Source organism: Leucoraja erinacea, chromosome 11, assembly GCF_028641065.1.
Source record: "Leucoraja erinacea ecotype New England chromosome 11, Leri_hhj_1, whole genome shotgun sequence".
Classification (NCBI taxonomy): Eukaryota; Metazoa; Chordata; class Chondrichthyes; order Rajiformes; family Rajidae; genus Leucoraja; species Leucoraja erinaceus.
The window spans coordinates 44,655,536-44,667,724 of NC_073387.1; the positions used below are offsets into that span (position 1 = coordinate 44,655,536).

A 12,189-nucleotide genomic window follows, 5' to 3' on the forward strand; every position below is an offset into this window, starting at 1 on the left:
TCTTGTGCAAAGGGTCAAAAGGGAGATGACTGGTCCCTTAATGTGAGTCTAAGAGCAGGAAAGTGGGAAACTTGTGACTACATTGCCAAGGAGGACAGTAGTGGCAGGAGTACATGTCAACCCCTGGGACCTTGGTTCCCATCTCTCATATTTTTCTTAGCAGTGTTTATAACCATATAACCATATAACAATTACAGCACAGAAACAGGCCATCTCGACCTTTCTAGTCCGTGCCGAACACGTATTCTCCCCTAGTCCCATACACCTGCGTTCAGACCATAACCCTCCATACCTTTCCCGTCCATATAACTATCCAATTTATTTTTAAATTATAAAAACGAACCTGCCTCCACCACCTTCACTGGAAGCTCATTCCACACAGCCACCACTCTCTGAGTAAAGAAGTTCCCCCTCATGTTACCCCTAAACTTCTGTCCCTTAATTCTCAAGTCATGTCCCCTTGTTTGAATCTTCCCTACTCTCAGTGGGAAAAGCTTATCCACGTCAACTCTGTCTATCCCTCTCATCATTTTAAAGACCTCTATCAAGTCCCCCCTTAACCTTCTGCGCTCCAAAGAATAAAGCCCTAACTTGTTCAACCTTTCTCTGTAACTTAGTTGCTGAAACCCAGGCAACATTCTAGTAAATCTCCCCTGTACTCTCTCTATTTTGTTGACATCCTTCCTATAACTAGGCGACCAAAATTGTACACCATACTCCAAAATATATCTTCTAGCTCTTGCCAGGACCCATCTTAACAATCCAGACTACAGGTTTGGTAATTTACTACCTAGGTCCTAGACCTCTGAACCAGATGCTGATAGTGGCAGAGAGTGAGAATGCTGACAGAAGGCATGAGTTATTTCTAGCATCAAAGCAAACACTAAAGTAGCTGTTAAAACTTGCGCATGTTCCATGAGTGCAAAGGTCAGGACTAGGCGGTTGGATATTGGCAGCAACACACTGGTGATCAGAAGAGGCATGTTGTTAAGTGTACAAAATGCATAGAAATAGTGTGAAATGTGTATATCTACATCTGAGATTTTATGTTTAGATTTTGTACATAGTTAATGCTTGAGCAGTTTAAGATTATGTTATTTGAAGAGCAGGTACTTGGTGAGAGCTATTAGAACTGTGTTACAACTACTTCCCTTATCTGTACTCATGTCACGGTGACTAATAGTTCAGCTGCTTGTCTGTGCTTTAATGCATAATTGCAGTTAACATCCTACCCCCAAGCAGATGTATTTTGCCCTATATTCAAGCATTCCTTCAAACCACCTCACCTCTGTCAACTCAACATTGCCCCTTGGGTGTTCTTAGTGCAAAACCACTTGTACCATAAGGAGAAACATCGACAAAACTTCCAATGACAAACATTTTCTAAAGAATTAAAACTGTGTTTTTCCGACTTTAATCTGCAAGTGGGGATTTTTGCCAAGAAAACACATGAGAAATTCAGGCACACACTGCATGTGATTTTCCAATTATTTAAGTTATTGGCTCAAGAGCCAGGGAGGGTATATGCCAAGTTCCTGATACCCACTGCAGGAAGACAGTTCCAGATCAGGAGCCCTGATTTATTCTGATAAATTCTGCATTGGGCAGGTAAACTGTTCCAATTATTGTCATCAATTGAAAATGAAAATTGACCCCACTGGTTTAAGACCTGTGCCAAAATGGGCAAGAAAATAATTTCAGAGATTCCTTTGCGAGTATTCCGCAGCGTAACCTCAGTGCCAAAATGTCTGGAATCCATATGAGAAAGAAAAAGGAGTCAGGCAGACTGGAACACTAATCAGTGACAGACAGAATACCAAGAGTGTTGGAGAGCGGGAGACAAGCTGGAAAAATTGTGTGTGTAAACGATAAAAAATAAATTAAGATTTTTAATCAGTCCAAACTCACTCAAAAAGTATTAGATGGAAGTGAAAAACATGTTGTTAATAATTGGTTTTGAAAACATTGTGTAATAATACCACATTTCCAGTTGTCTCTCATATTGAAAAATGATAACTGTTCTTGTGGTGAAACCCAGTTGAAATTGCACTTTAAGAAAATCATTATTTTTCAAAGTCTGCTAGCCTGATTGAAGTTGGAAATCCCACTCAAAGTCTGGAGAACGTGTGCAGATGGGCCTATTCCCAGCTGAAGTCTGATACGAGTCACGCAGAATATCACGATCATGCTATCTTTCTAACAAGGCAAGATTTTGGGCCATCGGGAATGCAAGGTACTGTACTCCATTCAGACTGGCAATGATTTTTATTTATTTGATCAGATACAGTATAGAGTATCATGTTGATAAATAATTCACCTTAAAGTCATCGGCATTCCAGTTCAAAAGTAGTGCATGCTCTGATGAAAAAGGAGCTGAGGGGGGAGTAGAGGGTGGGGATGTGAGGTCCATTTGAATTCGAGTCTCAGCCTGATGAGCACAGACCTTACAGATTATCCACAGGCAATCAGCCAGTCACATCTGTTTGAATTTTGTGCTACTGTCACCAATCAGAGGGTGGAAAACGATGAATATAATGATGTGGATGTTGGTTTTGTGGGGGTGGATGTAAGGTGTGAGTGATGATCAGGATGGAGAGTCACCATTATCCTCCGAGTAGAAATGTCATTTGTATTTCCCAGCCGCATTTCAAATAAGTTATTTTTTTAACAAGAACATCTGTCCAGTGGTGGTCTGACGTCACAAAGCACAAGCTAGCTCGTCTACATCAGGTTTTCCAGAAAGTAAGCAAATTGCATTGAGAGCAAAAAGAGAATTAAATATGTTGATTAAATATATTCCGCCTAGGATATCTGAGCTGATACGTAACCACCATCACCAAATGTTTATAGCAAACTGGTGTGCACTTTGCTGCCTGTTTGATGCTTATAAAATGACAAATTTGCGAAGTCTATTCACAAACATTGTTAGATATTTTATAGTAATAATAGACATAAAATATAAGTCTAACTGGAAAAAATAAATGCATTGTTGCACAGATTTTGCTTATTGTCATATTCTATGCTCGGTAGAGGGAATCTAGTTATTAATTATTGGTGACTTGTCATGCATGCGTTTGTTAGCTTACTGATTTTAATGTGCCTGACACAATAAATAGTTAAATTTCCTCTGTGTTTATTTTCAGAGTTGGTGTAGCAAATACCATCTTACATGATGTGGAATATTTTACAAATTAAAGCAGAATGAAATATGAAAGATATTTGGTCATATTCTAACCGTAACAATATCACTGGTAGAGATAATTATCACCAACATGGTTGAAAAGAAACACAATTGTCATTTTTGGTGCTTGTATGATATTTACGATGTTCTGTCATTGCAGGTTATGCCCCAGTTACAGGTATGTGCCATCCAGTGCGAAGTTGCACCCTGAATCATGAGGATGGCTTTTCATCAGCATTTGTAGTTGCTCACGAGACTGGACATGTGTAAGTCTTAATCCATGCAGTTACAGAGCAAACAAAGAATGCTCATCCAAAGAGCAAGATTAACAGTGTTAAGCATTAGAACAGCAACTTGCACTATTTGAATAATTTGATACCAGTATACGTCACGTATATTTTACAGTACCCAAGCCAATTGGTAAAATACAGAGTGGAACTTTGATCAAAATGGGGTGTATTTCAGATGGCACTTACAGGTGAAAGGAGGGCAGGTGTGTTCCAAAAAGAGGGGGGCGAGTTACATGCTCTGCCTGGAACAGTAGAATGAGGGATCAAAGTTGCATTGAGTGAGACAATTGGAAAATGTCAGAGAAGAACGATCAGAGCAAGTTCCAAAGCTGGAATTGGAAATAAGAAATGCTGGAGTAAGACACAAAATGCTGGAGTAATTCAGCGGGCCAGGCAGCATCTCTGGAGAGAAGGAATGGGTAATGTTTCGGGTCAAGACCCTTCCTCAGATTGGGAATAAGGACATGGATTTGAAATTGTGGCAGGGGCCAGTTGTGATGATGAGCAAATGGAGTTGAATATCGGAAAGAGCTAAGATTTTAAGATGATTGTGAGTAAGGTTTTATGGAGATTTTTGACAAAGGTAAGTGTAGGGCTGGCAGAATCTACTCACTTTTGGCTGCTAAAGCATGTCCAACGGGTGAAGTTGTGCACTATTAATGGCATTAAGACACTGGCTCAACAAAAGACAGACTAAACCGTTGAGTATATTGTTCCTGGATGCTTTGGTGATAAATTAATGCTTCAGATGTACACATCTGTTGTAACATTTTATAAGCTATTGTCCCTAAAATAAAGAGATGTAAGGGTCATAAGAATGTGTTCTTCTCTGAAACAAAATGAAACCATGTCTGAAGCAGAGGCTTGCTCACCACTCATAGCCAAACCTCTATAAGGGCTTTGATCATTTGTAAAAGTATATTGAAAAACTATTACACAACATTTGCAGAGGTTTCTGTAAATGGAAGCATTTATAGCGAAAGAAGGGGAAGCTCAATTGATGCAGAGGTCCTTAAAGAAACAAAAGATCTATACTTCTTTAACATTTACATTACATGTTGTGCAATATTTCTGTTATTAACATTTCTGTCATAAATTTGATTTTGTTTTACACCAATATTTGAAGAAACTAAGGTTTGAAGAAACTGATTTGGCAACTAATCTTTTCCTCGCTTTATGCTAAGTATTATTTGTAAATTGTCTTGAACTGCAGCATTTCACTCATGGTGTTCCAACACGAATGGGGGATGTTAGGCAGATGGCAGGTGCCTGAGGGTATTTACAGCCAACCTGCAAAGCACTGCGCACACCTGCTTCAACTTCTCGTCGGTCAGCAGTGGTGGAGCTTTGCCACCTGCAACTATCACACTCGCAGGCAAACTGTAGCATCGCAGCTATCGTGTTTGCGGCAGATACTGGCTAACATTAGCTAATGTGCCACAGGCATATGGCTAGAACTATAGCTTGAACAGCTACATCCCACACTTACATCTATTCTCCTTCTGAGAAACATCACACTTGATTGGAGGAAATGTGTCACTTTTCTGTCGAGCACCAGAAAATACCTTACAAGCAATACATTGATACAAAAGCAGAAAACACAAGGCAGGCTGGCAATCACCAAGGCCGTCATTTAGAATAGGGAGCCTCTTCTGATAAGCTGGTTAATTAACATCTGCATTTGTGTCTGGATATGGCAATGTCATCAAGCTTTGATTTGATCCATGGGTTATGGGACCAGTTCAGTTGCAGAATGTGCATCGTATTGCACGCTAAGTCATCTATTTTACACCTGTTTAATGGGGACAGAGTCAATCAATTACTAGAAACAAGGAACTGAAGTTGCTGATTTACACAAAAAGACACAAAGTGCTGGAGTAATTCAGCGGGTCAGGCAGCAATACGATGCACATCAGGCAATGTGTTTTTAGTGGTATGAATTGACATGTACAAGTGTTCATTCCGGTATCGAAGTCAATGAAACTGAATTGGACTTACCTCGGTAGTCATGAAATGCTTTGAGAGGCTGGTGAAGAAACACATCTGTGCCTTCCTCCCTCGGAACATGGACCCGTTGCAGTTCGCATACCGTCCAAACAGATCCACGGACGATGCGGTCTCCCAGGTCTTGCACACCGCTCTCTCCCATCTGGACAGCCAGAAGGGGGGCTACGTGAGGATGCTGTTCATAGACTACAGTTCAGCCTTCAACACGATAGTCTCCACCAGACTGGCCGGGAAGCTAATGGAATTGGGGCTCAACACCTCCCTGTGTGCCTGGGTCCTGGACTTTCTCACCGCCAGGCCCCAGGTAGTCAAGATGGGAGGGAATACATCGAAGTCCCTCACCCTGAGCACAGGATCGCCCCAGGGTTGCGTCCTCAGCCCCCTATTGTACCTCCTGTACACACATGACTGTGTGGCTAGGTTCAGCTCCAACTCAATAATTAAGTTTGCTGATGACACTGTGGTGGTGGGCCTGATCTCAGACAACGACGAGAAGGCCTACCGGGAGGAGGTGGCTAGTCTAGCACTCTGGTGCCAGGATAACAGCCTCCTCTTGAACATCAAAAAAACAAAGGAGCTGATCATGGACTTTAGGAGGGCACATCATCCGAGGACGTACACTCCATTGAGGATAAATGGGGATCCTGTGGATAGGGTGAACTGTTTTAAATATCTGGGAGTCCACATTTCCGAGGATATGACATGGGCATCACACGCCTCAGCACTCGTGAGTAAGGCAAGGCAGCGCCTTTACCACCTCAGGCAATTGAGGAAATTCAGAGTGGCTCCGAGGATCCTCCAGTGCTTCTATGCAGCGGCGGTGGAAAGCATCTTGTCCGGGAACATTACCATCTGGTTTGGGAATTGCTCTGCCAAGGACAAGAAGGCTCTGCAGAGAGTAGTGCGCTCGGCCGAATGCACTATGGGAACTTCACTTGCCCCCCTGCAGGAACTATACATCAGGAGGTGCAACTCCAGAGCCAACAATATCATGAGAGACCCCTTCCACCCCTGCAACGGACTGTTCCAGCTGCTACGGTCAGGCAAACGCCTCCGTTGCCATGCGGTGAGAACGGAGAGGTTGAGAAGGAGTTTTTCCCAGAGGCCATTCGGACTGTAAATGCCTATCTCACCAGGGACTAACTCTACTGAACGTTTTTCCTTCCATTATTTATTATGTAAAATAATATGTGTGTTATGAATGTGTTTATAGTTTGTTTGGTTGTTTGGTTGTTTGTCTTTTGCACAAAAGTCCGCGAGCATTGCCACTTTCATTTCACTGCACATCTCGTATGTGTATGTGACAAATAAACTTGACTTGACTTGACTTGGAGTACAACATGTATATACTCCTAAATTTGCATTTAATACACATAACCAAAAACACATAGCTGTCCCTTCATCTCCATTGTCCGTTGTACATGGTGCTCAGCACCTGCTACTGGATACAGTAGAATTATTATCCTATCAGGAGGATATTCTAGGTGATAAACACATCACCAGCCATCACACAATGAAAGACACGAAGTGCTGGAGTAACTCAGCAGGTCAGGCAGCATCTCTAGAGAACATGGATAGGTGACAATTTGGAATCTTCTGAAGAAGGGTCCAGCACTTTGTGTCTCTTTTTGTAAGCCAGCATCTGCAGTTCCTGATATCTTCATCATGCAAGGAGATGGGACTACAGAATTCCTTCACTTGCACTAAAATCTATTCCATACTTTGATATTAAAACTTTTTTTCATGTGTTCTTCATCTGCCATGTGTTCTCCCAACGCCATATTTTCATCTCTCCAGTCTCTTATTTTTAACTTTAACATTCAATAAGATCATAACATAAGATCAAATAGACCAAGTTGTCCTACAACTCTAGGCTGTGCACACCATACGCAAGAAGAAGAAGAAGAACCTTAACATTTGTGTTAGGATTCCTCCCCCCACAATTCAGCATTTGCATAAAATCTGAAATATCAAGAAACACCGTCCTGCCATTCTAACACAGGTAGTTTATCATTCTTTAAATCGCCCTCCCTTATGCATTAACCATGTCATTTAGAAGCACTTTAAGTGCCGAACTTGCAGTTTTTAAACAAAGTAATGAGAAAAAAATAGAAAATTCAACATTAGTATGAAATACCAAAACATTGAACTAGATAGTCATCAAATTAGGACATTGTATTGATGTAGATTATTATCTGATTTAATTTGATTGCATGCAAAACAAAACTTTTCACTCTACCTCAGTGCACATGACAATAATAAACCTAAACGTAAATATTACTATCCTGACTGGTGGTCTCTTTCATGCTCAACACATTTGTTTTGTGCTCAAGCACTTAGTGTACAAACATATACGGTTAAAAAGCCAACATTTGTGTTCAAATGTAATATGGTGAATGCTTTTCATTTCTTTTCCATCCATTAGTTTGGGCATGGAACATGATGGCCAAGGCAATCATTGTGGAGATGAGATCAAAATGGGAAGCATCATGGCACCTTTGGTTCAAGCTGCATTTCATCGTTTCCATTGGTCACGCTGCAGTCAACAGGAGCTGAACCGATACCTACAGTGAGTGGGAGAGCTAAAAATCAGTTGCATACGTTTAGTTGGTCTACAAGCGAACAATATAGAGCTCAACAGTTAAATGCTGCCCAATTTTTATTTTACATTCTGACTCAAAAATAAGTATTTCTGTGTTCAAAGATATTACAGATAAATCTGCTTTCCTGTGCACAATAACATTACCCCCACCCCCCCCCCCCCCCCCCCCCCCCCACCAGAAAAACAGCTGCAAGTATTCAAATGTCCATTTAGCTTTTTTAGTTGTGCTCCCGAAAGGCCCTGTAAAAATAAATAGCCGTTGGCATCTGATCTTACCCACTGAGGATCAGAGCTACTTATTTATCATATTCCCTCTTGTCTAGTGACTCACTGCCTGGAAACCCGGGGTTAGAAATGGGTTCACACAGCTCTAAAACAGGCAGCACTATGCTGCTGAAAATAGACAGTCTGGCATGTTGCAACTTGTGCACATTTCTTGGCAGCTTGCTATCCATTGGGAAATCCAGCTTCTGATTTTTCGATGGGTTCCCTGTTTGCCCTAACACTCTCTTTTTCCGTCATATGGTCATAAGGAATAGGAGTAGAATTAGGTCATTCAACCCATCAAGTCTACTCCGCCATGACTGATCTATCTCTCCCTCCTAACCCCATTTTCCTGCCTTCTCCCCATAACTTCTGACACCTGTACTAATCAAGAATCTATGTATATCTGCCTCAAAAATTTCCATTGACTTGGTCTCCACAGCCTTCTGTGGCAAAGAATTCCACAGATTCACCACCCTCTGACTAAAGAAATTTCTCCTCATCTCCGTCCTGAAAGAACGTCCTTTAATTCTGAGGCTATGACCTCTAGTCCTAGACTCTCCCACTAGTGGAAACATCCTCTCCACTCACACTCTATCCAAGTCTTTCACTATTCTGTATGTATCAGTGAGTTCAGATATGCAGAATTTTGCACTGATATCAACCACGTCAGTTTCAGTATGTGTTACACAGGGAACCTGACAATATACGTCTTACAACCTCGTAATTGAAGTTCTTGATCTTCTCGATCCGCAACTTCCACAGAATTAGGATACAATTCTGCTTCAGTACCAAAAGAGCAATTTTGAGCGCAATCTCCAAACTATCCTCTACCATACAGTGCCTGAGCTGGGAATGGGAGTGACCAGTAGTTATCTTCCTCTTCCCCCTCTGGTTATTGTAACTCCCTTATCAGATGACTGTTCATGTGCATTTGAAATAAGAAAGGTACGAGTGGATGATCAAGGTGAATTGTGAGGACATCCAACAGGAGCATTTTTGAACCAAAGATAGACACAAAATGCTGGAGTAACTCAGCGAGACAGGCAGCATCTCTGGAGAGAAGGAATGGGTGACATTTCGGGTCGAGACCCTTCTTCAGGATGTTTGAACCATCCTGATGCAGTAACAGTGAAAGGATTCTGAGACGAGAGAGCAGTAAAATATAAGAAAGCTATGAATATGACCGCATAAATTACTCCTGAAATTATAATTTCTTATTATGCCCTAATGGGAATAAAGCTCTTGGCTTAATCAGGACATTGTTCTTTAATTAAACAGGTAAATTTCCTACTTCAAAGTCTGCTCTGGGAACATCTTTAGGCCAGGCTCTTTATTTATTCAAGTAATGGCCAAAATATGGAGGTATTCACAGGTAAGCTAAATCTTGGAGAAAGAAGTCAGGAGCATTCTAATAAGGAAAGGTAGCAAGGTGAAGGGTTTTGGGGAGAGCCTGAAAGGAAGGCAGCTAGCCAGAGAGTCTGTAAAACCAGCCCAGAGGTAGAAGTATACAAAGATCTTAGTTGATTGTCAGGATGGAGAACACAGAGGGGCAACGGTAGAGTTGCTGCCTTAAGGGCCTGTCCCACTGTAAGAGGTAATTCAAGAGCTCGCCGGAATTTAAAAAAAAATCTAACTTGGTAAGTACGTAGAATGTACGTAGTGGCTACATCGGAGCTCGTGGATGTCTCGTAGCGGCTCGTAATGCTCTAACGGCAGGTACTCGGAAAACACGTTAATCTCGTGAAGCTTTTTCAGCACTGTGAAAATGTCCATGAGAGCCCCAAGTACCTACGATCCGCTATTACCGTAATTCTCCGAGTTCGAATCAGGGGAAACTCTGGGGAACTCTTGAATTACCTCGTACAGTGGGACAGGCCCTTTAGTGCCAGAGATCAGGTTTGATTCTGACTATGGATATGGAAGAATTTTGAGTACCTTTCATCTAATGAATCAAAACGTGCATACAATAGTACATGGCCTCCATTTGTAGACAAGAGGGGTCGATAATCAATAACACACTTCCTAATGCCATCGTATTAAACAGTTCATAGCAATTTATGGGGACAGGCACTTTTATTGCTGTGAGCTCACCCAATGTGATTACTGTCAAGCAAGCCCAGAGAAAAAGACTTGTCACAGTAATAACATTGTAATAATCGGAAGTTCAATCTTCTAATGCATCAAATTTTAATCTGGAAAATAAAAATGCTTATGTTACCTTAGAACCATTATGCTGAGATGATAAGTTTCTGATTGTAAGGCCATGTAGGCGGCATGGTGGCACAGGGATAGAGTTGCTGCCTTACAGCGGCAGTTCAATCCTGATTACGGGTGCTGTCTGTACAGGATTTGTGCGGTCTCCCCGTGACCTGCGTGAATTGTAATTTGTCCCTAGTGTGTGTGTAGGATAGCGTTAGTGTGCGGGGAACGTGTGCAGTCGACCGAAGGGCCTGTTTCGTGCTGCATCTCTAAACTAGACTAAACTAAAGGTCCATCAAGCTTGTTCCAATGCAGGACTCCTGACATTTCTCTTGGTTATGGCTAAGATTTCCCAGGGGTTAGGAAAGATCTTCCCAGAAGCTGGTCCTCCAACACTGATTATCTGGCCTAGGAGATAGATCAAGGGCACTGGATTGCGGGGCAGGTTATGAGAATGCAGGCCGTTTCTGTTGAGATAAAATTCATAAAAAGTTATTTTGACATTTTGAATCTTGTTCGCTGGAGCGGTGAATTTGAAAGTACCTCATATTAAGTTACACTTTTCTTTGCAGTTCCTATGATTGTCTTCGTGACGATCCATTTGAACACGACTGGCCTTTGCTTCCACAACTTCCCGGCATTAACTACTCTATGAATGAACAATGCCGCTTTGACTTTGGAGTGGGCTACATGATGTGTACAGCAGTAAGTGTGATCAGAGTGGTTTCCGACCCACAGACCATTTTAAGACAATACATAAAATACAAAGGTTTGGATTTTGACAATATGACAATAGTATATTGCTAATACTAGGTATGTTACAAAACCTACCTGAATCGTCATTGGGAATCTGCCCACAGCCATGACCGCGATTTTGGCGCTGTTTGGAGGGGGCGGGTTTAAAACGCGATTTTTACTAGGCTGTACTAATCGCAGATGTTCAGCCTAGTAAATCATTAACGAAAAATCGCTGCAAGACCCGGTCGCAAAAGGTATTATTAGTTTTATAGGCCTCGATAATATAGTTATAATAGTTTTAAAATTACTGTCTCATTCCGCAACCTCTCGCAGCCCCAGGGTTTTATAAAGCAAACAATTAAAGGTATGTACCTTATTTTTACATTAAATGGGGCATATATATAACCCTGTATATCAAGGTTCTATAGCAAGTAGTTCATTTTGGGATTTTTTATATCCCGCAGTATTTTTCTCGGCATTTGAGGGCACTAATCCAGCGCGATGTCATATTGCGCGTTCACATACCCACAAAAGCCGATTTAAATGATTTATTTACAGCAAACACTAAATTCCTTCCATTTGGCCTATAAATTAATGTAATTTAGATATAAAAATCATGTTATATTGTGAATTATTTGTGACTAATCTTTGGACACTTAGGCTATTTAAAAATGTTAATCTTTCCTTAAGAAATGGGCTTTTGACTATCCAAGATCACGGCTTTTTTGTAATGTCCATTGAAAATCAATAGGGAACAAGATGCTAATTTCCGAGTATGAAAATGGCCATAACTTTTTTAATACTTGAGATATGAAAGTGAATTTGGTGTCAAATTAAACTTATTGTTATGCTTTATCTGATGGGATAAATTGCAGACTTGATTTTTAAAATCTCAAAATTTTGTA

The 12,189-nt window shown here is 41.2% G+C and overlaps 1 protein-coding gene across 1 annotated transcript in view; it reads left to right on the forward strand.

Annotated features, from left to right (window-relative positions):
* Window positions 1-12,189, forward strand: part of LOC129701736 (A disintegrin and metalloproteinase with thrombospondin motifs 2-like) — a 213,758-nt gene that overhangs the window by 152,392 nt on the left and 49,177 nt on the right. Inside the window, exons 6-9 of the mRNA XM_055643129.1 lie at window positions 2,077-2,233; window positions 3,342-3,447; window positions 7,904-8,047; window positions 11,119-11,251. Coding sequence (XP_055499104.1) covers window positions 2,077-2,233; window positions 3,342-3,447; window positions 7,904-8,047; window positions 11,119-11,251 — 540 coding nt within the window. The remainder of the gene's footprint in view (window positions 1-2,076; window positions 2,234-3,341; window positions 3,448-7,903; window positions 8,048-11,118; window positions 11,252-12,189) is intronic.